Below are 25,443 nucleotides of genomic sequence, written 5' to 3' on the forward strand. Positions count from 1 at the left end.
TTTGAAATTTTCGTGAAAATTTTGAAAATTGCTGCTTAACTTTGAAGCCCTCAAATGTCTTCAAAAAGTAAAATCATGCAATGCCGAAAATTTACCACTATGTTTTTACACTTTATTGGTCCCTTAGGGGACTTTTAGGAGGAATCAGTAGATTCCTCATACAGGTCAATAACTTTCCATAGAACTTCATTGATCTGTGTGCTCTGCGATCATTTGGTAGAGCCTGGTCCAGCCAGACTCTATCAAATGAAGAGTCATGGAAGGAGTGGAAGAGAGGGTTGGTAACTGTACCTGAGTATTTTTTTATTTTTTTTAAAGGAGTATTTATACATAATGTGACATTTATCTGTCTGTTATTAAATCAGACATTAGATTAGAAGCCAGATTTTGGTAATTAGGTTTTATAAATAATGTTTTTATCTTGATGTGGCGGCCATTTTGCAAAGGTGCTAACAGGAAGTGCGGCCATATTGGTTGGTAATTGTTGAATGATCTCTTAAATTCATGGTAAAAATGTTGTGATTGTATATTTTATTTAATTTTACATTAAACATACAAAAGAACCAAATAATAATTATAAAAATAAATTACAAAAATAAATGCAAAGATATTTTATATACAAAATATTGCAGGAATACAGTTTCAGCCAACGTCTCCCATTCTATGCAGGGGGTGGATACCCTACATAAGTATAAGCAAGCTGAATATGGGGTGGTTGCAGGTGAGGAGTGATAATGTTGAGGAGTCCAGATGGTCAGTAATGGCGGTATTTCCGGTACGGTCGGTATCATTCAGACACGGAGACATTCTTTGGCTGAGAGACTGCAGACGTGTCTATTGATGACAGAGCGGTAAGGTGAGACAGTCGCCGCTGAAATACACAAGACAATTGGATTAGAGAAAAGAGAGAAACAATTCTGTCAAAAAATGTAAGACGTAAAGACACTGGGGGAGATTTATCAAAACCCGTCCAGAGGAAAAATTGCTGAGTTGCCCATAGCAACCAATCAGATCGCTGCTTTCGTTTTAACAGAGGCCTTTTCAAAAATGAAAGAAGCGATCTGATTGGTTGCTATGGGCAACTCAGCAACTTTTGCCCTGGACAGGTTTTGATAAATCTCCCCCAGGAGTGAGCTGTATTAGACCCGCTGAGCAGATATGAGCATTGTGGTGCTGAAATGCTAGTAAGATGGATCTAGAGGAAGATGACTTACAGAGAGTCTGTCTCTATATTGTGGTGGCCCAGTACAGGAGTTGCACCCCTGTACCCTTGCTATCCTGTCAGGCAGCCTCCCTGCGGTGTCCCCTGGGCCCCCCTGTATCTGTCCCCCTTGCATATTCATTTGCATGTGTGTTATCTCCTGTAATATACCTGTAATGTGTTATAGCTTTAAGAATAGTTGACATGTGATTGTAACCCAGTGAGGTGTCAGTGACCATGTGACCTAAGGGTGACTTATGGGACCCCTCTTAGTCTCCCCCATAAAACCCTGAGAGGAGCTAGTTCGCTCTCTTAGCTCTTACTCTCTTGCATGCTGAGTTGCAGTGAGGTCAAGTCCTAGTGTGTGTCTGGAGTCCAGATGAGGCCTAAAGTCAGACGAGCAGCCACGGTTTCTCAAGTCCAGTACCCCACAGGTCAAGTCAAAGCCTGGTAAGCTACAGAAGGGGTGAAGTCAGTCATAGTCTGTCATAGTAAAGTCAGTCCAAGTCATCCTGTCAAACGTCAGCGCGGCCTGCATCCAAATTGTCCAAGTCCTCTATAAGTCCCAGCAAGCCCTAAGGTCTGTGAAGTCACTGGTCACCTCCTTGGGCCTAGCCAAGCTGTATAGACTGTTACACCTGTCTGACCAGTAAAGCTGCCGTTGTTCCGTAACTTGCTATCGGAGCCATTATTTGCCCACCGTGCCTAGCCCAGGATCCAGCGGTATTCCTTCAGGTGGTGTAGAGGATAAACCATTCCCTGGCGTCACGAACACACAGAGTTAATGCCATCTGCCCCTAGGATAATTCCATCTGCCCTCATCACACCCCTCACCACAATATACTAATATATACTGTCTTATTTACCTACATCATGTTGTAGAGCAGGAGAAGCTGAACAGATTGCTATATAGGGTTGAGGGAAAAGAGTCTAATTTGTATCTTATTCATGTAATTTTCTGTTCCTTCTGGGCCAAGTGTCCAGTGGGCTGTCTTACTCAGTGATTGGCAGCTTTTCCCACATTGCCATGTATACATGCAAGACGAAACAGAGGAATATGATAGAAACTTCTATATACATAAAGGGAATCAGAAAACCTCCCAGAATCAGACATCTTATCTCTTATGCTTTGGATAGGGGATAACATGTCTAACAGCGGAGTACCCCTATTAATCACTTGATTTTTTTTTTCTCTCCATTACTTACCTTATGATTACGGAAAGAAATAAAAGAAATGGCTGCCAAACAAGAAACCAGTATGATGATAAGGATGAGGAGGATGTGCCAAGAAGTGAACGAACCAACATCTGCAGTTTGGGCAGCTGGGAGAGAGAATATATAACAAGAGTCAGAACATAAGGGGGGGATTTATCAAAACCTGAGCAGAGGAAGAGTGGTGCAGTTGCCCATAGCAACCAATCAGATTGCTTCTTTCATTTTCCACAGGCCTCTTTAGAGGCCTGTGGAAAATGAAAGAAGCAATCTGATTGGCTGCTATGGGCAACTGCACCACTCTTCCTCTGCACAGGTTTTGATAAATCTCCCCCCATAATGATAGCAAAATACAATGAAACAGTAAAGAAAACGTGACAAAGAGTGAGGAAGACTATGAATCAGATATGTAGAGATACACCAAGAATAATAAATTAATAATAAAAAAGAACATAAATACACCGGCTGTTGAGATCATTCACTCTATAGTAACCAAGTTCCAAAAAGGAGTTTCCCTAAAGCACAAGTATAAAAACAGCACCAGTGTGGTATACAGCAGACAAATATAAAAAGCAAAAAGTATGAATAATATGCCATCATACAGACCAATAGCATCAGCCTTGTCACGATGCCGGCTGGCAGGTAGTGGACCCTCTGTGCCAGAGAGGGATTGGCGTGGACCGTGCTAGTGGACCGGTTCTAAGCCACTACTGGTTTTCACCAGAGCCCGCCGCAAAGCGGGATGGTCTTGCTGCGGCGGTAGTGACCAGGTCGTATCCACTAGCAACGGCTCACCTCTCTGGCTGCTGAAGATAGGCGCGGTACAAGGGAGTAGGCAGAAGCAAGGTCGGACGTAGCAGAAGGTCGGGGCAGGCAGCAAGGATCGTAGTCAGGGGCAACGGCAGAAGGTCTGGAAACACTGGCAAGGGACACACAAGGAACGCTTTCACTGGCACTAAGGCAACAAGATCCGGCAAGGGAGTGCAAGGGAAGTGAGGTAATATAGGGAGTGCACAGGTGATAACTCTAATTGGAACCACTGCGCCAATCAGCGGCGCAGTGGCCCTTTAAATCGCAGAGACCCGGCGCGCGCGCGCCCTAGGGAGCGGGGCCGCGCGCGCCGGGACAGAACAGACGGGGAGCGAGTCAGGTAGGAGAGCCGGGGTGCGCATCGCGAGCGGGCGCTACCCGCATCGCGAATCGCATCCCGGCTAGCAGCAGGATCGCAGCGCCCCGGGTCAGAGGACGTGACCGGGGCGCTGCAGCGGAGGAGGTGAAGCGAGCGCTCCGGGGAGGAGCGGGAACCCGGAGCGCTCGGCGTAACAGTACCCCCCCCCTTGGGTCTCCCCCTCTTCTTGGAGCCTGAGAACCTGAGGAGCAGACTTTTGTCAAGGATGTTGTCCTCAGGTTCCCAGGATCTCTCTTCAGGACCACAACCCTCCCAGTCTACTAAAAAAAAATTTTTTCCTCTGACCTTTTTGGCAGCCAAAATCTCCTTGACCGAGAAGACGTCCGAGGAGCCGGAAACAGGAGTGGGAGGAACAGATTTGGGAGAAAAACGGTTGAGGATGAGTGGTTTGAGAAGAGAGACGTGAAAGGCATTAGGGATACGAAGAGAAGGAGGAAGAAGAAGTTTATAAGAGACAGGATTAATTTGACACAGAATTTTGAAAGGACCAAGATAGCGTGGTCCCAACTTGTAGCTAGGGACACGGAAGCGGACATATTTAGCGGAGAGCCATACCTTGTCTCCAGGGGAAAAAACGGGGGGAGCTCTTCTTTTCTTATCCGCGAACCTCTTCATGCGTGAAGAAGCCTGTAAGAGAGAATTTTGGGTCTCTCTCCATATAATGGAAAGGTCACGAGAAATTTCATCCACAGCGGGCAGACCAGAGGGCAAGGGGGTAGGGAGGGGGGGAAGAGGGTGACGGCCGTACACCACGAAAAATGGGGATTTGGAGGAAGATTCAGAGACCCTGAAATTATACGAGAATTCGGCCCATGGAAGGAGATCTGCCCAGTCATCCTGGCGGGAGGAAACAAAATGTCGCAAATAATCACCCAGGATCTGGTTAATTCTTTCTACTTGTCCATTGGACTGGGGATGATATGCAGAGGAAAAATTTAATTTAATCTTGAGTTGTTTACAGAGAGCTCTCCAGAATTTAGACACGAATTGGACCCCTCTATCCGAGACAATCTGCGTAGGCAACCCGTGAAGACGAAAAATGTGTACAAAAAATTGTTTAGCCAACTGAGGCGCAGAAGGAAGACCAGGAAGAGGAATGAAATGTGCCATTTTGGAGAATCGATCAACGACCACCCAAATAACGGTGTTGCCACGGGAAGGGGGTAAATCAGTAATAAAATCCATACCAATCAGAGACCAAGGCTGTTCGGGGACAGGCAGAGGATGAAGAAAACCAGCGGGCTTCTGGCGAGGAGTCTTATCCCGGGCACAGATAGTGCAGGCTCGCACAAAGTCCCCAACATCCGTCTCCAGAGTTGGCCACCAATAGAAGCGGGAGATGAGTTGCACAGATTTCTTGATGCCCGCATGACCTGCGAGATGGGAGGAGTGACCCCATTTGAGGATTCCGAGGCGTTGGCGTGGAGAAACAAAGGTCTTTCCTGGAGGAGTCTGTCTGATGGAGGCAGGAGAAGTGGAGATCAGGCAGTCAGGTGGAATGATGTGTTGCGGAGGGAGATCAACTTCTGAGGCATCCGAGGAACGAGAGAGAGCATCGGCTCTAATGTTCTTATCGGCAGGACGAAAGTGGATCTCAAAATTAAATCGGGCAAAGAACAGAGACCACCGGGCCTGGCGAGGATTCAGCCGTTGGGCCGACTGGAGGTAGGAGAGGTTCTTGTGGTCGGTGTAGATAATAACAGGAAATCTTGATCCCTCCAGCAGATGCCTCCATTCCTCAAGTGCTAATTTAATGGCTAGAAGTTCTCGATCCCCGATGGAGTAGTTCCTCTCCGCTGGAGAGAAGGTCCTAGAGAAAAAACCACAAGTGACAGCATGCCCGGAAGGATTTTTTTGTAGAAGAACAGCTCCAGCTCCTACTGAGGAGGCATCAACCTCCAATAGGAAGGGTTTGGAAGGGTCAGGTCTGGAGAGCACGGGAGCCGAAGAAAAGGCAGACTTGAGTTGTTTAAAGGAGTCTTCTGCTTGAGGAGGCCAGGACTTGGGATCAGCATTTTTCTTGGTTAAAGCCACGATAGGAGCCACAATGGTAGAAAAATGTGGAATAAATTGCCTGTAATAATTGGCGAACCCCAAAAAGCGTTGGATAGCACGGAGTCCGGAGGGGCGTGGCCAATTTAAGACGGCAGAGAGTTTGTCTGGATCCATCTGTAGTCCCTGGCCAGAGACCAAATATCCTAGAAAAGGAAGAGATTGGCATTCAAACAGACATTTCTCAATTTTGGCATAGAGTTGGTTGTCACGAAGTCTCTGAAGAACCATACGGACATGCCGGCGGTGTTCCTCTAGATTGGCAGAAAAAATTAGGATATCGTCCAGATATACCACAACACAGGAGTATAATAGATCACGAAAAATTTCATTGACAAAGTCTTGGAAGACGGCAGGGGCATTGCACAGTCCAAAGGGCATGACCAGATACTCAAAGTGTCCATCTCTGGTGTTAAATGCCGTTTTCCACTCGTCCCCCTCTCTGATGCGGATGAGGTTATAGGCGCCTCTTAAGTCCAATTTAGTGAAGATGTGGGCACCTTGGAGGCGATCAAAGAGTTCAGAGATGAGGGGTAAGGGGTAGCGGTTCTTAACCGTGATTTTATTAAGACCGCGGTAGTCAATGCAAGGACGTAGGGAGCCATCTTTTTTGGAGACAAAGAAAAATCCGGCTCCGGCAGGAGAGGAGGATTTACGGATAAAGCCCCTTTTTAGATTCTCCTGGACGTATTCGGACATGGCAAGAGTCTCTGGGGCAGAGAGAGGATAAATTCTGCCCCGGGGTGGAGTAGTACCCGGGAGGAGGTCGATAGGGCAATCATAAGGCCTGTGAGGAGGTAGAGTCTCAGCTTGTTTTTTGCAGAAAACATCCGCGAAGTCCATATAGGCCTTGGGGAGACCGGTTACTGGAGGAACCACAGAGTTACGGCAAGGGTTACTGGGAACCGGTTTTAGACAGTTCTTGGAACAAGAGGACCCCCAACTCTTGATCTCCCCAGTGGACCAATCCAGGGTTGGGGAATGAAGTTGAAGCCAGGGAAGTCCAAGGAGAATCTCCGAGGTGCAATTGGGGAGGACCAAAAGTTCAATCCTCTCATGATGAGATCCGATGCTCATAAGAAGGGGCTCCGTGCGGAAACGTATGGTACAGTCCAATCTTTCATTATTTACACAATTGATGTAGAGGGGTCTGGCGAGACTGGTCACTGGGATGTTGAACCTGTTGACGAGAGAGGCCAAAATAAAATTTCCTGCAGAACCAGAGTCCAAGAAGGCCACTGTAGAGAAGGAGAAGGCAGAAGCAGACATCCGCACAGGCACAGTAAGACGTGGAGAAGCAGAGTAGACATCAAGGACTGTCTCACCTTTGTGCGGAGTCAGCGTACGTCTTTCCAGGCGGGGAGGACGGATAGGACAATCCCTCAGGAAGTGTTCGGTACTAGCACAGTACAGGCAGAGGTTCTCCATACGGCGTCGTGTCCTCTCTTGAGGTGTCAGGCGAGACCGGTCGACCTGCATAGCCTCCACGGCGGGAGGCACAGGAACAGATTGCAGGGGACCAGAGGAGAGAGGAGCCGAGGAGACGAAACGCCTCGTGCGAACAGAGTCCATATCTTGGCGGAGTTCCTGACGCCTTTCAGAAAAACGCATGTCAATGCGAGTGGCTAGGTGAATAAGTTCATGTAGATTAGCAGGAATTTCTCGTGCGGCCAGAACATCTTTAATGTTGCTGGATAGGCCTTTTTTGAAGGTCGCGCAGAGGGCCTCATTATTCCAGGACAATTCTGAAGCAAGTGTACGGAATTGTACGGCATACTCGCCAACGGAAGAATTACCCTGGACCAGGTTCAACAGGGCAGTCTCAGCAGAAGAGGCTCGGGCAGGTTCCTCAAAGACACTTCGGATTTCCGAGAAGAAGGAGTGTACTGAGGCAGTGACGGGGTCATTGCGGTCCCAGAGCGGTGTGGCCCATGACAGGGCTTTTCCGGACAGAAGACTGACTACGAACGCCACCTTAGACCTTTCAGTGGGAAACAGGTCCGACATCATCTCCAGATGCAGGGAACATTGGGAAAGGAAGCCACGGCAAAACTTAGAGTCCCCATCAAACTTATCCGGCAAGGATAAGCGTATCCCAGGAGCGGCCACTCGCTGCGGAGGAGGTGCAGGAGCTGGCGGAGGAGATGACTGCTGAAGCTGTGGTAGCAACTGTTGTAGCATAACGGTCAGTTGAGACAGCTGTTGGCCTTGTTGCGCAATCTGTTGTGACTGCTGGGCGACCACCGTGGTGAGGTCAGCGACAACTGGCAGAGGAACTTCAGCGGGATCCATGGCCGGATCTACTGTCACGATGCCGGCTGGCAGGTAGTGGACCCTCTGTGCCAGAGAGGGATTGGCGTGGACCGTGCTAGTGGACCGGTTCTAAGCCACTACTGGTTTTCACCAGAGCCCGCCGCAAAGCGGGATGGTCTTGCTGCGGCGGTAGTGACCAGGTCGTATCCACTAGCAACGGCTCACCTCTCTGGCTGCTGAAGATAGGCGCGGTACAAGGGAGTAGGCAGAAGCAAGGTCGGACGTAGCAGAAGGTCGGGGCAGGCAGCAAGGATCGTAGTCAGGGGCAACGGCAGAAGGTCTGGAAACACTGGCAAGGGACACACAAGGAACGCTTTCACTGGCACTAAGGCAACAAGATCCGGCAAGGGAGTGCAAGGGAAGTGAGGTAATATAGGGAGTGCACAGGTGATAACTCTAATTGGAACCACTGCGCCAATCAGCGGCGCAGTGGCCCTTTAAATCGCAGAGACCCGGCGCGCGCGCGCCCTAGGGAGCGGGGCCGCGCGCGCCGGGACAGAACAGACGGGGAGCGAGTCAGGTAGGAGAGCCGGGGTGCGCATCGCGAGCGGGCGCTACCCGCATCGCGAATCGCATCCCGGCTAGCAGCAGGATCGCAGCGCCCCGGGTCAGAGGACGTGACCGGGGCGCTGCAGCGGAGGAGGTGAAGCGAGCGCTCCGGGGAGGAGCGGGAACCCGGAGCGCTCGGCGTAACAAGCCTCAACACGTGTTTCACTGTGCTGCTTCCTCGGGGGGGGGGGGGGGGGCCCTACATTGCACTTGACAACCCTTTATTTGTCACCAGCCAATGAGCTTACACCAGTAAAATAATAATAGGAGGACCTTTGGCCAACCCCCAAAAATGAGATTTCATGATCATTGAATAGCATAGGGTGCCTTGGCTACCCACCTTTTTACAGTTTCTCGATATGCCCTCCCATTCCCATGATATGTGGGTGTAAGGTTTGTCTGACAATTCGGCGATGGGCGGAGCTTAAAGGAAAACTGTTCTGCGTTTGGCTAAGCTAGCTGTCACAGGTGTTGCAGGTGGGTGTCGGAGTGCGAGGAGGACCGGTTAGTAGCAGGACCTCATGCAGGAGATTATGGGGGGTCCCAGCAGTCGTAAGCGCCACCATCCCCACCCATGGGTTTTCTTTAAAAAGTGTGTAGATACCTCCCAAACCTATATACAGAATTTTTTATCTTGAACATATTTGGGTGTATATTGCTTATCATAGTTCAATAATATTATAATGTGATCAGATTTACCATGCACATAGACCCAATGCTCCACCTCTCCTAGATGTTCATTCATTCCATACACTGAGCAGGTCCAGGCCCCGGAGTCCTGTGCACGCACATCAGGCAGGTCCACTTCTGGTCCTTTGATGACAATTCTCTGTCCGTCTGGAAGGGATGGACCTGTCCATTGAAAACGCTCTTTCCCTGTTGAACCGCTGATGTTACACAGCATCTTCAGGTGGGAACCTTCTTTGGTAAACATAGAGCCGAGGGTTGACACTGTGGATCAATAAGAAAAGCATCATGTATACAAGTGTGGTGGCCCAGTACGGGAAGTGTTACCCCGCACCCTTGCTGCCCTGTCAAGCAGCCTCCTGCTGTGTCTCATTTTAATCGTATGGACCTACAGAATAAAGAGAAGGTGTCATTTTTACCGAATTACTGCGTAGAAACAGAAGCCCCCAAAAGTTACAAAATTACGTTTTTTTTTCAGTTTTGTCTCACAATGATTTTTTTTCCCGTTTCGCCAAAGATTTTTGGGTAAAATGACTGATGTCATTACAAAGTAGAATTGGTGGCGCAAAAAATAAGCCATCATATGGATTTTTAGGTGCAAAATTTAAAGGGTTATGATTTTTTAAAGGTAAGGAGGAAAAAACGAAAGTGCAAAAACGGAAAACCCCCTGGTCCTTAAGGGGTTAAGGGTGACCAATGGGACCCCACCAGAGCCTCCCCCATATAAGCCCTGGGAGGAGCCTCTGTTCTCTCTCTTAGTCTATGCTGAGGTCCAGTCTAGTCGTGCTTGGTGTGTGTCCAGAGTCATAGGATTCCTCAAGTCCAGTCTGCAGGCACAAGCTACAAACCTGCAAGTAAGACACAGTCACAGTATTGTCAGGCCCAATCAGTCAAGTCAAAGTCATCTGTCTAGTCAACGTGGCCTACACAAAATTGTCCACCTCTACTACAAGTCCCAGCAAGCCCTTAAGGTCTCTGAAGTCACCGGTCACCTCCGTGGGCCCTGGCTGAACTGAATAGACTTTTCCACCTGTCAAACCTCAGTAAAGCTACCATTGTCTGAAACTTGGCGTCAGAGTCATTATTGCCCCCGTGCCTAGCCCAGGATCCAGCGGTATACCTTCAGGTGGTATTGAGGATAAACCAAGCCCAGGCGTCACGAATACAAGGGGTTAGTGCCATCTGCCCCTAAGGTAATTCCATCTGCCCTTTGCATCACACACCCCATACCATACAAGAAAGTAATTGGAAGTAGATGAGAATATGTATCCATAAGATGGACCCCAACAGCATATCTGTCCATGAGATGGACCCCGCTGTGTCAGTGTGATGGGCTACACAACAACCTGTCTGAATGATGCACCCCTATATGACAACCAGCCCATATCATGTTCCCTTTGTCACCCAAGTTACTTGACACATTTGATTAAATGGTAAAACCATCCTGTAAAATAAGTCCACCACTTACCTTGGATCACCCTCAATTCAATATGCCTGGTCAGCCTTTTGCCTTTGTAACTGATGGAACATTGGTAACTTCCAGCATCTTCTGGTCTCACATTATTGAGAGAAACCACTTGTTTGTTTTCACGGATCGTTTTTGCATCTTTGCTCCAATGAAAACCCTTTTCCATGGGCAGGTGTGTGATGTTACAGGGAAGCTTAACAGAAGAGCCAATGGCAGTGTAGATGGCGAGAGGATCTGGACCCGAAATACCTGATAGAAGAAGATGTATGGTACAATGACTAGTGGGCAATGGATACAAAGCTGGACCATTGACAATTAACACTTTCATCTAAAGGAAGAAAGACACATCAGGGAGATTTATCAAAACCCGTCCAAAGGAAAAGTTGCCCATAGCAACCAATCAGATCGCTTCTTTCATTTTTCAGAGGCCTTTTCAAAAAAAAAAGAAGCGAGATGATTGGTTGCTATGAGCAACTGGGCAACTTTTCCTCTGGACAGGTTTTGATAAATCTCCCCCTATCTTGTTTTGGAATCTTGTCCCACCCATATATATATTTTAATCAAAATTGGCTTGGGGCTAAATTGTTGTGTTGTGAGATTACCATAACGCTGCTGCTATCTTATAGAGAAGTGTCTATTTCCTGTTGGAGTTTCCTCCCTCCAACTACAAGTCCTGGGATCCCTTGTTTGTAAGTGTGAAGTCACTGTTCTCCCTCCCACACATAAATCACCCCACCCATTGAAGCACACCTGAGCTCCCTACCATGCTGTGCCGTGTTTGAAACTACAATTCCCCAGTGGTTGCTCCACCTATGGAAGCGGACAGGCTCCCTTTCAACATCTAACTAGTGATGTAATATATCGGGTTGCACTTTAGCATGGGAAAACCTGAGATGACCTCATTTTGTATGCTGTTAAAAATAAACATTGGGACAAAGAATTGCGAGGCCAGTCATCAAACACAGGTACACACACTATACAGTATTATAAACTACACTAACTTTACAGCCCCTTTAGCATAGTCAAATAAAAAAAAAAATCCTGAAATACCCCTTTAAAGCTTGGACCCAGATTCATGGTATTTTTCTGACATGGTCAAAAACTGGTCCTAGAACCCAGTTATAGAGAAGTAAAGGCAATGCATGTTCTCTATAAGAATTACAGACAGTATCAGAATGGGCTTCATTGGAATCAAACCTATGCCACTGGTGGGGTCAAAGTCAGAACCTAATGGGGTTGTCTTCTGCTGGACCTTTCATAACCATTATTATGACAGGGCTTTGGCCCAGTAGAAGACTATCTGGTATTCTGTTACACCAGTTTGATTCAGAACACAGAATCAGTCAACTGACTGGACAATAACTGGTAGGAAACGAACTGATGTCCAACTGATACACCCTTTATGGTGAGAAAGGTTCCTCAAAGAAGTTGGGATACAGGGGGTACTCAACTGGTGCCAGAAAGTTAAACAGATTTGTAAATGACTTCTATTAAAAAAAATGTTAATCCTTCCAGTACTTATCAGCTGCTGTATGCTCCAAAGAAAGTTGTATACTTCTTTTCAGTCTGACCACAGTGCTCTCTGCTTACACCTCTGTCTGTATCAGGAACTGTCCAGAGCAAGAGAGGTTTGCTATGGGGATTTGCTCCTACTGGACAGTTCCTGACATCGACAGAGGTGTCAGCAGAGAGCACAGTGGTCAGACAGAAAGGAAATTCAAAAAGAAAAGAACTTCCTCTGTAGTATACAGCATCTGATAAGTACTGGAAGGATTAAGGTTTTCAAATAGAAGTCATTTACAATTTTTTTTTTACTTTCTGGCACCAGTTAATTAAAAAAAAAAATAATAATCTATCAGAGTACCCCTTTAAGTCCTACTACATGGGAGTTCACAAACTATAATCATTTAATAGGATTTATAGATACGTCTAAAATTATTATCCATCAATGATGACTCACCAACCACCAAAAGGGTCACACTCGATCTTACTCCATCCACCGCACAGCTCCACTCGCCGTGGTCTTCTTGAGTAAGACTGTGGAAGTGAAGATTTCTCCCGATCACGGATATTCTGCTGGATGGCTGGACAAGGTTTCCACGATGTAACCAACGAACAGAGGTGGAAGAATTATTTGGGCCGACAATTCTGCATGTGAGGTTGACTGCACTGTTCTCGGGGAGAGGACCACCGGGGAACTGTATGACTGCGCGAAAAATAAATTTAAGACCAGTGAGAACATAGAATGTGATAAAACCATTAAAAATAAATCAGCATCACCATGTTGTTGTATAAAACAAATATTTTGAGACTAAATGTGTTCATAGGATCCACCATACAGATTTAAAGGAAATCTGTCACCAGTGTCACCTGCACTAACCTGTCGGTAACGATAGGCAGTGCAGGTGACACTGATGACAACGTTACTTACCTTGTCCCGTTCTGTGAAGGGGATCTCCGGTAATCTCCTCCATTAGCTTCAGCTCTGGCCCAGCTTGGGGCATGGGCGGAGCTTAGCGACGTCATCACTGCTGTTCTCTAGCAGCGGGACTCAGCAGAGAACAGGAGCGGCTTGGTGCATGGGCGGAGCTTAGTGACGTCACCTCTGCTGAGTCCCGCTGCTAGAGAACAACAGAAGTGACATCACTAAGCTCCGCCCGTGCCCCAAGGCGGACCAGAGCTGAAGCTAACGGAGGAGATTACCGGAGATCCCCTGCACGGAACTGGACAAGGTAAGTAACGTTGTCATCGGTGTCACCGGCACTGCCTATCGGTACCGACAGGTTAGTGCAGGTGACACTGGTGACAGATTTCCTTTCATTTTAAAGTTGTACTCTGGCGGAAAACTATTCTTTTTCAAATCAACTGGTGACAGAAAGTTAAACAGATTTGTGGATTACTTCTATATAAAAATCTTACCCCTTCCAGTACTTATCAGCTGCTGTATGCTCCACAAAAAGTTATTTTCTTTTAGAATTTTTCTGTCTGACCACAGTGCTTTCTGCTGACACCTCTGTCCGTGTCAGGAACTGTCCAGAGAAGGATAGGTTTGCTATGGAGATTTTCTTCTACTATGGACAGTTCCTAACATGGACAGAGGCGTCAGCAGAGAGCAATGTGGTCAGACAGAAAAGAAATTCAAAAAGAAAAGAGCTTCATCTGGAGCATACAGCAGCTAATAAGTACTGAAAGGATTAAGATTTTTTAATAGAAGTCATTTACAAATCTGTTTAACTTTGTGGCACTAGTTGATTTTAAAAAAATTGTTTTGCACCGGAGTACCCCTTTAAATGGAATTCACTTTTAAACAACTGTAGAAAAGTATCAAAGGCACTCACCTATAAAATCACTTTACTTTATTTCCTTCATTAAAAATGGCTGGCCGCTGGCCAGTGTAAAAATGTAAATATTTCAAGATTTTTTTATGTATAATGAATCACTTTTTTAAACACTTATTTGAAATAAAAGCTTTCTTTAAAAGGGTTGTGGAACTATACCTGCTTAACTATACATTCATATATACATATGTACTATGCATTCTTATATACATCCTTAACTATGCATTCATATATACATATGTACTATGCATTCTTATATACATGCTTAAAGGGGTAGTCCAGTGGGGAAAAACTTATCCCCTATCCTAAGGGTAGGGGATAAGTTTGAGATCGCGGGGGGTCCGACCGCTGGGGCCCCCTGCGATCTCTCTGTACAGGGCCCCGGCTCTCCGGCTAGATAGCGGGTGTCGACACGCCCCCTCAATTCATCTCAATGGCAGAGCCGGAGATTGCCGAAGGCAGCGCTTCGGCTCTGCCATAGAGTTGTATTGAGGGGGCGTGTTGGCCGCCGCTTCGTGCGGAGGTCGACACGCCCCCTTCCCACGGGCTGTCGGGGCTCCGTACAGGAGATCGCAGGGGGCCCCAGCGGTCGAACCCCCCGCAATCTCAAACTTATCCCCTATCCTAAGATAGGGGATAAGTTGTTCACCACTGAGTCACTACTGGACTACTCCTTTAAAGGGGTATTCCAGGCAAAACCTTTTTTTATATATATCAACTGGCTCCGGAAAGTTAAACAGATTTGTAAATTACTTCTATTAAAAAATCTTAATCCTTCCAATAGTTATTAGCTTCTGAAGTTTTCTGTCTAACTGCTCAATGATGATGTCACGTCCCGGGAGCTGTGCATGATGGGAGAATATTCCCATAGGAACTGCACAGCTCCCGGGACGTGAGTCATCAGAGAGCAGTTAGACAGAAAACAACAACTCAACTTCAGAAGCTAATAACTATTGGAAGGATTAAGATTTTTTAATAGAAGTAATTTACAAATCTGTTTAACTTTCCGGAGCCAATTGATATATAAAAAAAAGTTTTGGCCTGGAATACCCCTCTAACTATGCATTCATATATACATATGTACTATACATTCTTATATACACATATACTATACATTCTTTTTTTTCCCATTTATTATTTTATTCCATATAAAAAGGAATTTTAGATACAAATAGTCCACTTAAAACATATAACTCCCCCCCCCCCTTTACTATCCTTTATAATAGGCTCGGTACCACATCCGACCCCATGTATATACTATACATTCTTCTATACATATATACTACACATTCTTTTATATATATATATATATATATATATATATATATATATATATATATATATATATACTACTTAAAGTGTCCAGGTCGGGATTCAACAAATGTAAAAAATTTGTACTCCCACGCCATGATCCCCCACCTCTGCTGTTCTAACAGTTCTTGGTCCCTGCTGCCTATCACTTACTGGACACAAGGCAATGCCCGCTCAGCCAATCAGTAGTTAGGTTGGTTCAGCGCCGTGATTGGCAGAGCAGCCACTTTTTTATGTCACCAGAAGGGGTGAACAGTGGGTATCAGAGATCATGGGAACAGCAGCTGCGGCAGGAGATTGTGGTGGGTAAGTACAGGCTTTAATATTTATTTAGCTCAGCCTGGCCACTTTTAGAATGCTCTAACTGCAAAGAATCCCTTCCTATACTAAACATATGGCGTTAATGTCCTAAGGTGCTATACTTTATAGAATTGTGTACTAAATCTGTTTTTAACACTGACCCTAGATAAATTTAGACCTACCAATAAGACCACCTACCTACAAGACGTCTTTTTTCCAAGCAGCAAACTTATTCAACGCTTCTCTCTCCCACTCTATGTGACCCAATTAGTTTATTTTTGTCTTTTTTTTCTTGCCCTTTCTCTCATTGTTCCCTGGTTTCTTTTCTTACACCTTCAGTCTTATTACTAATGGTTTATATTTAATATTATTACCTAAAGGAAACTGTGATAGCAGCCCTATCGGAGACCCTCACACTACGTTCTTTCGATGTGTCACCAGTTTCCTGAATCCCCTCCGCGTGCGTCAGCGGAGCCCCTTCTACATAGAAGATAATAACAGGATGTGGGGGAGGGATAAGGGGCACCGCTGTTCACATCTGCCGACTGTTTGATCTACTTTGTACCCACAGTCTTGTAGTATATCCCATTGCGATGTACAATGAAGATACTGAGAGACACATTGTCGCTTGGTGTCAGGGAGGATGGTTCACAATTTCCACCACTCCACCGTATTCCCCGCACTATTTTTAGTTTTTCAGTTTGCCCATCTCTGTACAATACTGATACATCCCACAGTAATGTGCCGCTGCCTACAGACCGCTGCAGACCCAGATTAGACATTGGAATTACGTAGCTGTTCACATAGAATGACAGATTACAATAGAGCTTTGTGAAAAATCCAGTGCCCACCTCTATTGCATTCAATCTCAGACCTAAAATTTTTGGAAATATACCCATACTACTTTGGCTGTGATCCTTTATGATAGACTTTACCCTTCATCAGGTCGCAAATATCCAAAATGTGGCCAATATATTAGTCAAAGGTAAAATTCTGCATAATTCCATTTACCATTTTTTTCTTTCAGTTTTTTCATAACTGGAAACCATAATCAAGCAGGTAACCCGCTGTTGGCAGATCTTTTATTTTCTATTTATTCTTTAGCACATTCTGCACAGCAAAATATGTTATTGTTCACACATGGTTGTATTACAGCTTCACGTGAGCGCCCTTAAAGGGGTACTCCGCCCCTAGACATCTTATTCCCTATCCAAAGGATGGGGATAAGATGTTGGATCGCCGGGGTCCCCAGCCTGCCGCACCTGGCATTTGTTTAGAGTGTCATAGGCTTGTGATGTCATGGCCACTGCACAATCGGGACATCATTACCATGCCCCCCCTAATTCAAGTCTATGGGAGGAGGCGTGAAGTCGTCACGCCCCCCCCCAATGACTTGCATTGAGGGGCGTGGCCATGACATCACGAGCTGGGCGTGGCTGACTACCTCAATGAATACGGCTGTTCAGTTTTTACAGAAGAAAACTAAGAAAAGGGACCACAGTTAGGGAGGAAGACTAATGAATAATTTGATGCATGTGTCTTTACAGAGGAAGAGGTTCTCCATTAGTTGTGTAAATTAGGACAAATAAGTCACAGGATACGCCAAATGGAAAAGGATTTAGGCCAACTAAAAAAAATGGTCAGGGCTCTGGCAACTGTGATACAGTCCTAACCTCAGTACCTGAGGAAAAGGATTTAGGGGGCAATATTTTAGAAGACTTAAAGGTAGGTAGATAAGGAAATAGAGCATCAGGAAATGCTACCAGAAAGCTTGGATGCATAAGGAAAGGTATGAGCAATAGAGAGGGAAGTGCTCGTAAGTGTATAGGGAGAGGTATTAGCAGTAGAGAGGGAAGTGCTCGTTGGTGTAAAGGGAGAGGGATTAGAAGTAGAGAGGGAAGTGCTCATTGGTGTAAAGGGAGAGGTATTAGAAGTAGAGAGGGAGGTGCTCATAGGTGTATTGGGAGAGGTATTAACAGTAGAGAGGGAAGTGCTCATGCCTCTGTACAGAACACTGGTGAGACCTCTCTTGGAGTATTGTGAACAGTACTTGAGGCCGTAGGATATAGATACTATGGAGTTCAGAAAAAACTAGTACATGGATTGCAGGATAAAACTTATCAGAAAAAGGTTAAAGGACATTAACATGTATAGAAGAAAGAAGAGACAGAGGGGATATGATAGAGACTTTTATATACATAAAGGGAATCGACACGGTAAAGGAGGAGAGGAGATTTATATAGGAGAAAAACTACCACAAGAGGACATAGTGTTATATAGAGGACATAGTGTTATATAGAGGACATAGTGTTATATTAGAGGGTAAAAGGTTTCTGCAGTAATATCAGGAAGTATTACTTTACTGAGAGAGTAGTGGGTACATGGAATAGCCTTCCTGCAGAGATGTTCGCTGCAAATACAGTGAGGAGTTTCAGCATGGGAAAGGCATAAGGCTATCCTTTATGTAACATAGGGATAGGCATAAGGCTATCCTTCATATAAGATAGGGATAGGTATAAGGCTATCCTTTATGTAACATAGGGATAGGCATAAGGCTATCCTTCATATAAGATAGGGATAGGTATAAGGCTATCCTTCATATAAGATAGGGATAGGTATAAGGCTTTCCTTCATATAAGATAGGGATAGGCATAAGGCTATCCTTCATATAAGATAGGGAGAGGCATAAGGCTATCCTTCATATAAGATAGGGATAGGTATAAGGCTATCCTTCATATAAGATAGGGATAGGCATAAGGCTATCCTTCATATAAGATAGGGATAGGTATAAGGCTATCCGTCATATAAGCTAGGGGTAGGTATAAGGCTATTCTTCATAAAAGATAGGGTTAGGCATAAGGCTATCCTTCATATAAGATAGAGATTGGTATAAGGCTATCCTTCATATAAGATAGGGAGAGACATAAGGCTATCCTTCATATAAGATAGGGATAGGTATAAGGCTATCCTTCATATAAGATAGGGATAGGTATAAGGCTATCCTTCATATAAGATAGGGATAGGCATAAGATTATTCTTCATATAAAATAGAGATAGGCATAAGGCTATCCTTCATATAATGTATGGATAGGTATAAGGCTATCCTTCATTTAAGATAGGGATAGGTATAAGGCTATCCTTCATATAAGATAGGGATAGGTATAAGGTTATCCTTCATATAAGATAGGGATAGGTATAAGGCTATCCTTCATATAAGATAGGGATATGTATAAGGCATCCTTCATATAAGATAGGGATAGGTATAAGGTTATTCTTCATATAAGATAGGGATAGGTATAAGGCTATCCTTCATATAAGATAGGGATAAGGACTATTCATATAGTATTCAGAATATTGGGCAAACTAGATGGTCCAACTGGTTCTGATCTGGTGACACATTCTATATTTCTATGCAGTCCGGTCATGCTGGTAGTTTTGAAAACCCTGGATGTAAGCTGTTTGGGAAACACTGGGTGTCCAGGTCATCAAGGACAGTGGCGCCCCCGTTAGTAATGACAGATTCACATGACTGAACGGTGGTATGACGCCCCCCTCTCCTTCTATTAGGTCCAACTCCAAACAAATGTCAAAAAATAAATGAGATACGCTTATCTGACGGACGGTGCGGGAGCGGGACTTTACCTTCCCAGCGCACATTTCATTAGCGCTGAACTATCCTTATCAGGTATCTTGAGTGGAAAATGGAAAAAAAAAAAAAACGATTCTGGCTTTTAATGTTTTATCAAATTCCTAAAAAGTGACTCAATCTCCAGAGGGACAAAAAACCTAATGGTATCTGAATGGTATTTTATATATCAACGTAGACACAGATTCAGACGTCTCAAATTAACCCAAACCGAACCCTCGGTCCCAAAAACACAGAAGGGGGAGATTCATCAAAACCTGTCCAGAGGATAAGCTGCTGAGTTGCCCATAGCAACCAATCAGATCGCTTCTTTCATTATTCAGAGGCCTTTATAAAAATGAAAGAAGCGATCTGATTGGTTGCTATGGGCAACTCAGCGACTTTTCCTCTGGACAGGTTTTGATAAATCTTCCCCAGAAGTTCTCACCTTCCACAGTTCTCAGTCTTACTAAACATTCCGTCTTGCTTTTCCCACATTTGCCAACCGCATAATACGTTCCGGCATCTCGTTCCTTCAGATTTTTCAGGTGCAGTGAAAAGATTCCTTGACCGATCAAAGATGTTTGGACCAGGGCTCGAGACACGGCTGGGAGGACTGTGTAGGTCACTCCGCTTGGAAGCAGCTTGAGCACGGTCCTTGGAGTCCTGGAATAAGGAAAGAATTGTGATCAGATAGAGGAACATGATGGAAAAGTCTAGATGGAGGGAAGATAGAAAGTAGAGTTGGGGCCTATTCACACTGCGGAATTCTGCCTCAAAGGAAAGCCCGAAAAACACTTCTATGGGATTCCGCACTCCCATTGACACTTCTGAAATTCCGCAAGCGGAATTTCAGAAGTGTCAATGGGAGTGCGGAGTCCCATAGAAGTCTATCGGGTTTTAATTTAAGGAGGAATTCCGCCACATGAATAGGCCCTAAGAATGGAAGATGACTGGGAAATTTTGAATAGAAGACATGAGCGTCAAGAAAGAAAGCCCCCGGAATGTACAGCATGGGAGAGGAGGGGGCACATGACAGGGGGTGTAGGAAGCGATAGGAAAGGATAATAGGCTAGAGTTGGAGTAATGGGTGGTAAGGGGTTAAGATAAGAGGAGCGAGGTAGTCACGGGCACGGGGTGAGGAGGAACAGGAAGAGGAGGAGTCAGTCTGCAAGGAGAAGCTGTCTCCCGCCCGCCCACCCTTTGTGGTGACGATTTGGGTATGTGGGAGTCATGGGGTTCTGTGGGGGCTTGGTTTCCTTTTGTCACGGCGGCATGAGCTGGGGGAGGATTTGGTGGAGGCCCTGGTCATAATGGTCAGGGGGGGGGGGAGCTGGGATGGTAGCCAGCTAATCATGGGAGTCCCTAGCGGAAGGGACAGAGTGGGTCTCCGAAGGTGGTGCCCTTGGGTCAGGTGATGGTCGACCAAGGGCAAAGTAGGAGACAGTGCCTGGACGAGAAGCTGCCTTCAGGTCCCCTTCCAGAATTGTGAAGATTATTTATATTTGTATGGGAGGGTATGTTACCCCTGTATGAGGTGTTAAAATATTGTTATTTATTTTGTTTATTATTTATCAAGAGAGTGTAAAGAGGTTATATATTTGTTACATGTTTAATGAAATTGTTGCTCCGCTGTGGCCCTTGCACCATACAAAGAGACTGTGCTTCTTGGTCGGAATGGTGGAAATTAGAGGGGGTGGTTAGGGTGCAATGGTAGCGTAACTCTACTCTCCCCTAGTCAAGGGACATTTGACCTATAGGCCTCTACATACTATATATATATATATATATATATATATATATATATATATATATAGACATAAAGGGTCAATGCAGAGATCTGTCTAATGATATATATACTCAGCAGTGACCACTACCTTAGGATAGAAGGATAAGAGCAGTTTCGGTGCAGATTTGGCGGCTACGGTAAATTGAAGGGAATGGGGTTTTTAGAATTGAAGAAGCTTCACTACGTTCAGGGCATGGTGCAGATCCTTATATAGCTGAATGCTCTGCAGATTTCTTCTCCAAGGGTCATTGGCTTATCTGTTCTCCAACATACCCAAACCTTTTCTCCAACAACAAGGGATGGTCAACACATTTGATAGTTGTCCAGTCCCCCCACAACTGATGGGTTCAGCCGATGTTTAAAGGGGTACTAATCAACTGATGCTAGAAAATTAAACAGATTTGTAAATTACTTCTATTTAAAATTCTTAATCCTTCCAGTACTTATCAGCTGCTGTATGCTCCATAGGAAGTTCTTTTCTTGTTTAAATGTATTTTCTGTCTGACCACAGTGCTCTCTGCTGACACCTCTGTCCATGTCAGGAACTGTCCAGAGCAGGAACAAATCCCCATAGCAAACCTCTCCTGCTCTGGACAGTACCTGACACAGACAGAGGTGTCAGCAGAGAGCACTGTGGTCAGAGAGAAAAGAAATTCAAAAAGAAAAGAACTTCATGTGGAGCATACAGCAGCTGATAAGTACTGGAAGGATTAAGATTTTTATATAAAAGTAATTTGCAAATCTGTTTAACTTTCTGGCACCAGTTGATTTAAAAAAAAAATTCCACTGGAGTACCCCTTTAATGCATCTGGCCGGCTTTAGATTGGAGGACTAGAAGGAGAGTAAAGGTGACCATCCACCTCAGATACATTTAGTCCCAACCTTCGGATTTCAATGGAATCAGCTGAATAAGCATATGGGAGTCTCCCAACTCAACATGATCCTCCTTTCTTACCATAAGAGATAAGATGCTGCCAAATCATTCAGGTAGTGAATAAAGGTGCCCATACATATGCAATCGCTGTCAGCCAACATCTCTCCTGATGCCACCCTACACGTGCATGTTTGGCTTGGTGGTGGAAGATGATTTCTCTCTTGTTTTTTGACCAGGCATCCATTTTTATTAGGGTTTCAGAGGAAAAGTTCTTGGCCAAAAGAGTCTTCTGGGACAGCCATAGAAGGTGTATGGGACAGCCATAGAAGGTGTATGGGACAGCCACAGAAGGTGTATGGGACAGCCATAGAAGGTGTATGGGACAGCCATAGAAGGTGTATGGGACAGCCATAGAAGGTGTATGGGACAGCCATAGAAGGTGTATGGGACAGCCATAGAAGGTGTATGGGACAGCCATAGAAGGTGTATGGGACAGCAGAGTAGAGGTAGAGTGGGGGGTAGAAGACTATAGCTGGGATTAGGGCAAAAGGCTAGACGTGGAAATAAGATGGGAGGATAGAAAAAAAGATATGAATAGAGATAGAAGAGGTAGAGGAGAATAGACCAGATAACTAGTAACATCCAGATAAGTACAATCACCGAAATCATGAAGAAGCCACCAAGAAGCCCGATGACCCAAGGAAAAGACAGAGAGGCATTCACATGGCTGACAAACGTATATTATTTCTTTACCTATCTTTTCTTTGCCAATGCACAGAGCTTATTGGGTATTCGGACCGACGTCCAGCGTCCACCAGATTCTTGGTCATGGTACATGGCAGAATCACTTCACCACCCAGAACACCAGTAACCTGCACAGCAGAAACTATAGAGAGAGAGAGATATCAGGTGAGACACAGAGCAAAAATCTACCACATACTACTATGATCCACAGCTAAAATCATCATTTATATCATCTTTAATAAGATTGTAAACCATGTCTGTCTGGACTAAACGGACAACCACTGCGGAATAAGGACTATTGAGAAGTATTTCTACCCCCAGAGAACTACTTTAATAATTTCACCATCAGAGTCCAGAGATGAAAAGTTACAATCATCACAATGTAGCCTGACACTAGGTAGATTATGGTTGTCCAGAAGACTGTATGGTCAAGGTAACTTCTCTGTGGAAGCAAAGTTGTCAATGAATTATAGAAATAGGTAAGACAAATGTCTAAGAGTCAAACCATAATGTCAGTAGTGGGCACAGTATGCTGCACACCATCAACAGTGGGCACAGGGTGCTGCACACCATCAGCGGTGGACACAGGGTGCTGCATACCATCAGTGGTGGACACAGGGTGCTGCATACCATCAGTGGTGGACACAGTATGCTGCACACCATCAACAGTGGGCACAGTATGCTGCACACCATCAGCGGTGGACACACAGTATGGGCACAGGGTGCAGCACACCATCAGCGGTGGACACAGGGTGCTGCATACCATCAGTGGTGGACACAGGGTGCTGCATACCATCAGTGGTGGACACAGTATGCTGCACACCATCAACAGTGGGCACAGTATGCTGCACACCATCAGCGGTGGACACACAGTATGCTGCACACCATCAGCCGGTGGACACACAGTATGCTGCACACCATCAGCCGGTGGACACACAGTATGCTGCACACCATCAGCGGTGGACACACAGTATGCTGCACACCATCAGCCGGTGGACACACAGTATGCTGCACACCATCAACAGTGGACACAGGGTGCTGCATACCATCAGTGGTGGACACAGTATGCTGCACACTTTCCGCAGTGGACACACAGTATGCTGCACACCTACAGTAGTGGACACAGTATGCAGCACACCATCAGCAGTGGACGCACAGTATGTAGCACACTATCAGTGGTGGACACACAGTATGCAGCACACCTCCAGCAGTGGACACACAGTATGCAGCACACCTCCAGCAGTGGACACACAGTATGCTGCACACCTTAGCAGTGGACACACAGTATGCTGCACACCATCAACAGTGGGCACAGTATGCTGCACACCATCAGCGGTGGACACACAGTATGCTGCACACCATCAGCGGTGGACACACAGTATGGGCACAGGGTGCTGCACACCATCAGCGGTGGACACAGGGTGCTGCATACCATCAGTGGTGGACACAGGGTGCTGCATACCATCAGTGGTGGACACAGTATGCTGCACACCATCAACAGTGGGCACAGTATGCTGCACACCATCAGCGGTGGACACACAGTATGCTGCACACCATCAGCCGGTGGACACACAGTATGCTGCACACCATCAGCGGTGGACACACAGTATGCTGCACACCATCAGCCGGTGGACACACAGTATGCTGCACACCATCAGCCGGTGGACACACAGTATGCTGCACACCATCAGCGGTGGACACACAGTATGCTGCACACCATCAGCCGGTGGACACACAGTATGCTGCACACCATCAACAGTGGACACAGGGTGCTGCATACCATCAGTGGTGGACACAGTATGCTGCACACTTTCCGCAGTGGACACACAGTATGCTGCACACCTACAGTAGTGGACACAGTATGCAGCACACCATCAGCAGTGGACGCACAGTATGTAGCACACTATCAGTGGTGGACACACAGTATGCAGCACACCTCCAGCAGTGGACACACAGTATGCAGCACACCTCCAGCAGTGGATGCACAGTATGCAGCACACCTCCAGCAGTGGACACACAGTATGCAGTACACCTCCAGCAGTGGACACACAGTATGCTGCACACCTCCAGCAGTGGACACACAGTATGCTGCACACCTACAGCAGTGGACATACAGTATGCAGCACACCTACAGCAGTGGACGCACAGTATGTTGCACACCTCCAGCAGTGGACGCACAGTATGCTGCACACCTACAGCAGTGAACACACAGTATGCAGCACACCTCCAGCAGTGGACGCACAGTATGCAGCACACCTCCAGCAGTGGACGCACAGTATGCAGCACACCTCCAGCAGTGGACACACAGTATGCAGCACACCTCCAGCAGTGGACGCACAGTATGCAGCATACCTACAGCAGTGGACGCACAGTATGTAGCACACCTCCAGCAGTGGACACACAGTATGCAACACACCTCCAGCAGTGGACGCACAGTATGCAACACACCTCCAGCAGTGGACGCACAGTATGCAACACACCTCCAGCAGTGGACGCACAGTATGCAGCACACCTCCAGCAGTGGACGCACAGTATGCAGCACACCTCCAGCAGTGGACATACAGTATGCAGCACACCTCCAGCAGTGGACATACAGTATGTAGCACACCTACAGCAGTGGACGCACAGTATGTTGCACACCTCTAGCAGTGGGCACACAGTATGCTGCACACCTACAGCAGTGGACACACAGTATGCAGCACAACTCCAGCAGTGGACGCACAGTATGCAGTACACCTCCAGCAGTGGACACACAGTATGCAGCACACCTCCAGCAGTGGACACACATTAT

The 25,443-nt window shown here is 46.0% G+C and overlaps 1 protein-coding gene across 3 annotated transcripts in view; it reads right to left on the reverse strand.

Annotated features, from left to right (window-relative positions):
• Nucleotides 1-523: 523 nt before the first annotated feature.
• LAG3 (lymphocyte activating 3) overlaps nt 524-25,443 on the reverse strand; it is a 67,780-nt gene continuing 42,860 nt past the window's right edge. For all 3 annotated transcript variants that reach the window (XM_056529687.1, XM_056529690.1, XM_056529688.1), the window contains exons 2-8: nt 22,662-22,794; nt 19,694-19,911; nt 12,632-12,877; nt 10,672-10,920; nt 9,216-9,467; nt 2,408-2,523; nt 524-871 (exon numbers count right to left, since the gene is read on the reverse strand). In XM_056529687.1, coding sequence (XP_056385662.1) covers nt 788-871; nt 2,408-2,523; nt 9,216-9,467; nt 10,672-10,920; nt 12,632-12,877; nt 19,694-19,911; nt 22,662-22,794 — 1,298 coding nt within the window. In that variant the 3' untranslated portion in view covers nt 524-787. The remainder of the gene's footprint in view (nt 872-2,407; nt 2,524-9,215; nt 9,468-10,671; nt 10,921-12,631; nt 12,878-19,693; nt 19,912-22,661; nt 22,795-25,443) is intronic.

This window comes from Hyla sarda, chromosome 7, assembly GCF_029499605.1.
Source record: "Hyla sarda isolate aHylSar1 chromosome 7, aHylSar1.hap1, whole genome shotgun sequence".
Taxonomy (NCBI): Eukaryota; Metazoa; Chordata; class Amphibia; order Anura; family Hylidae; genus Hyla; species Hyla sarda.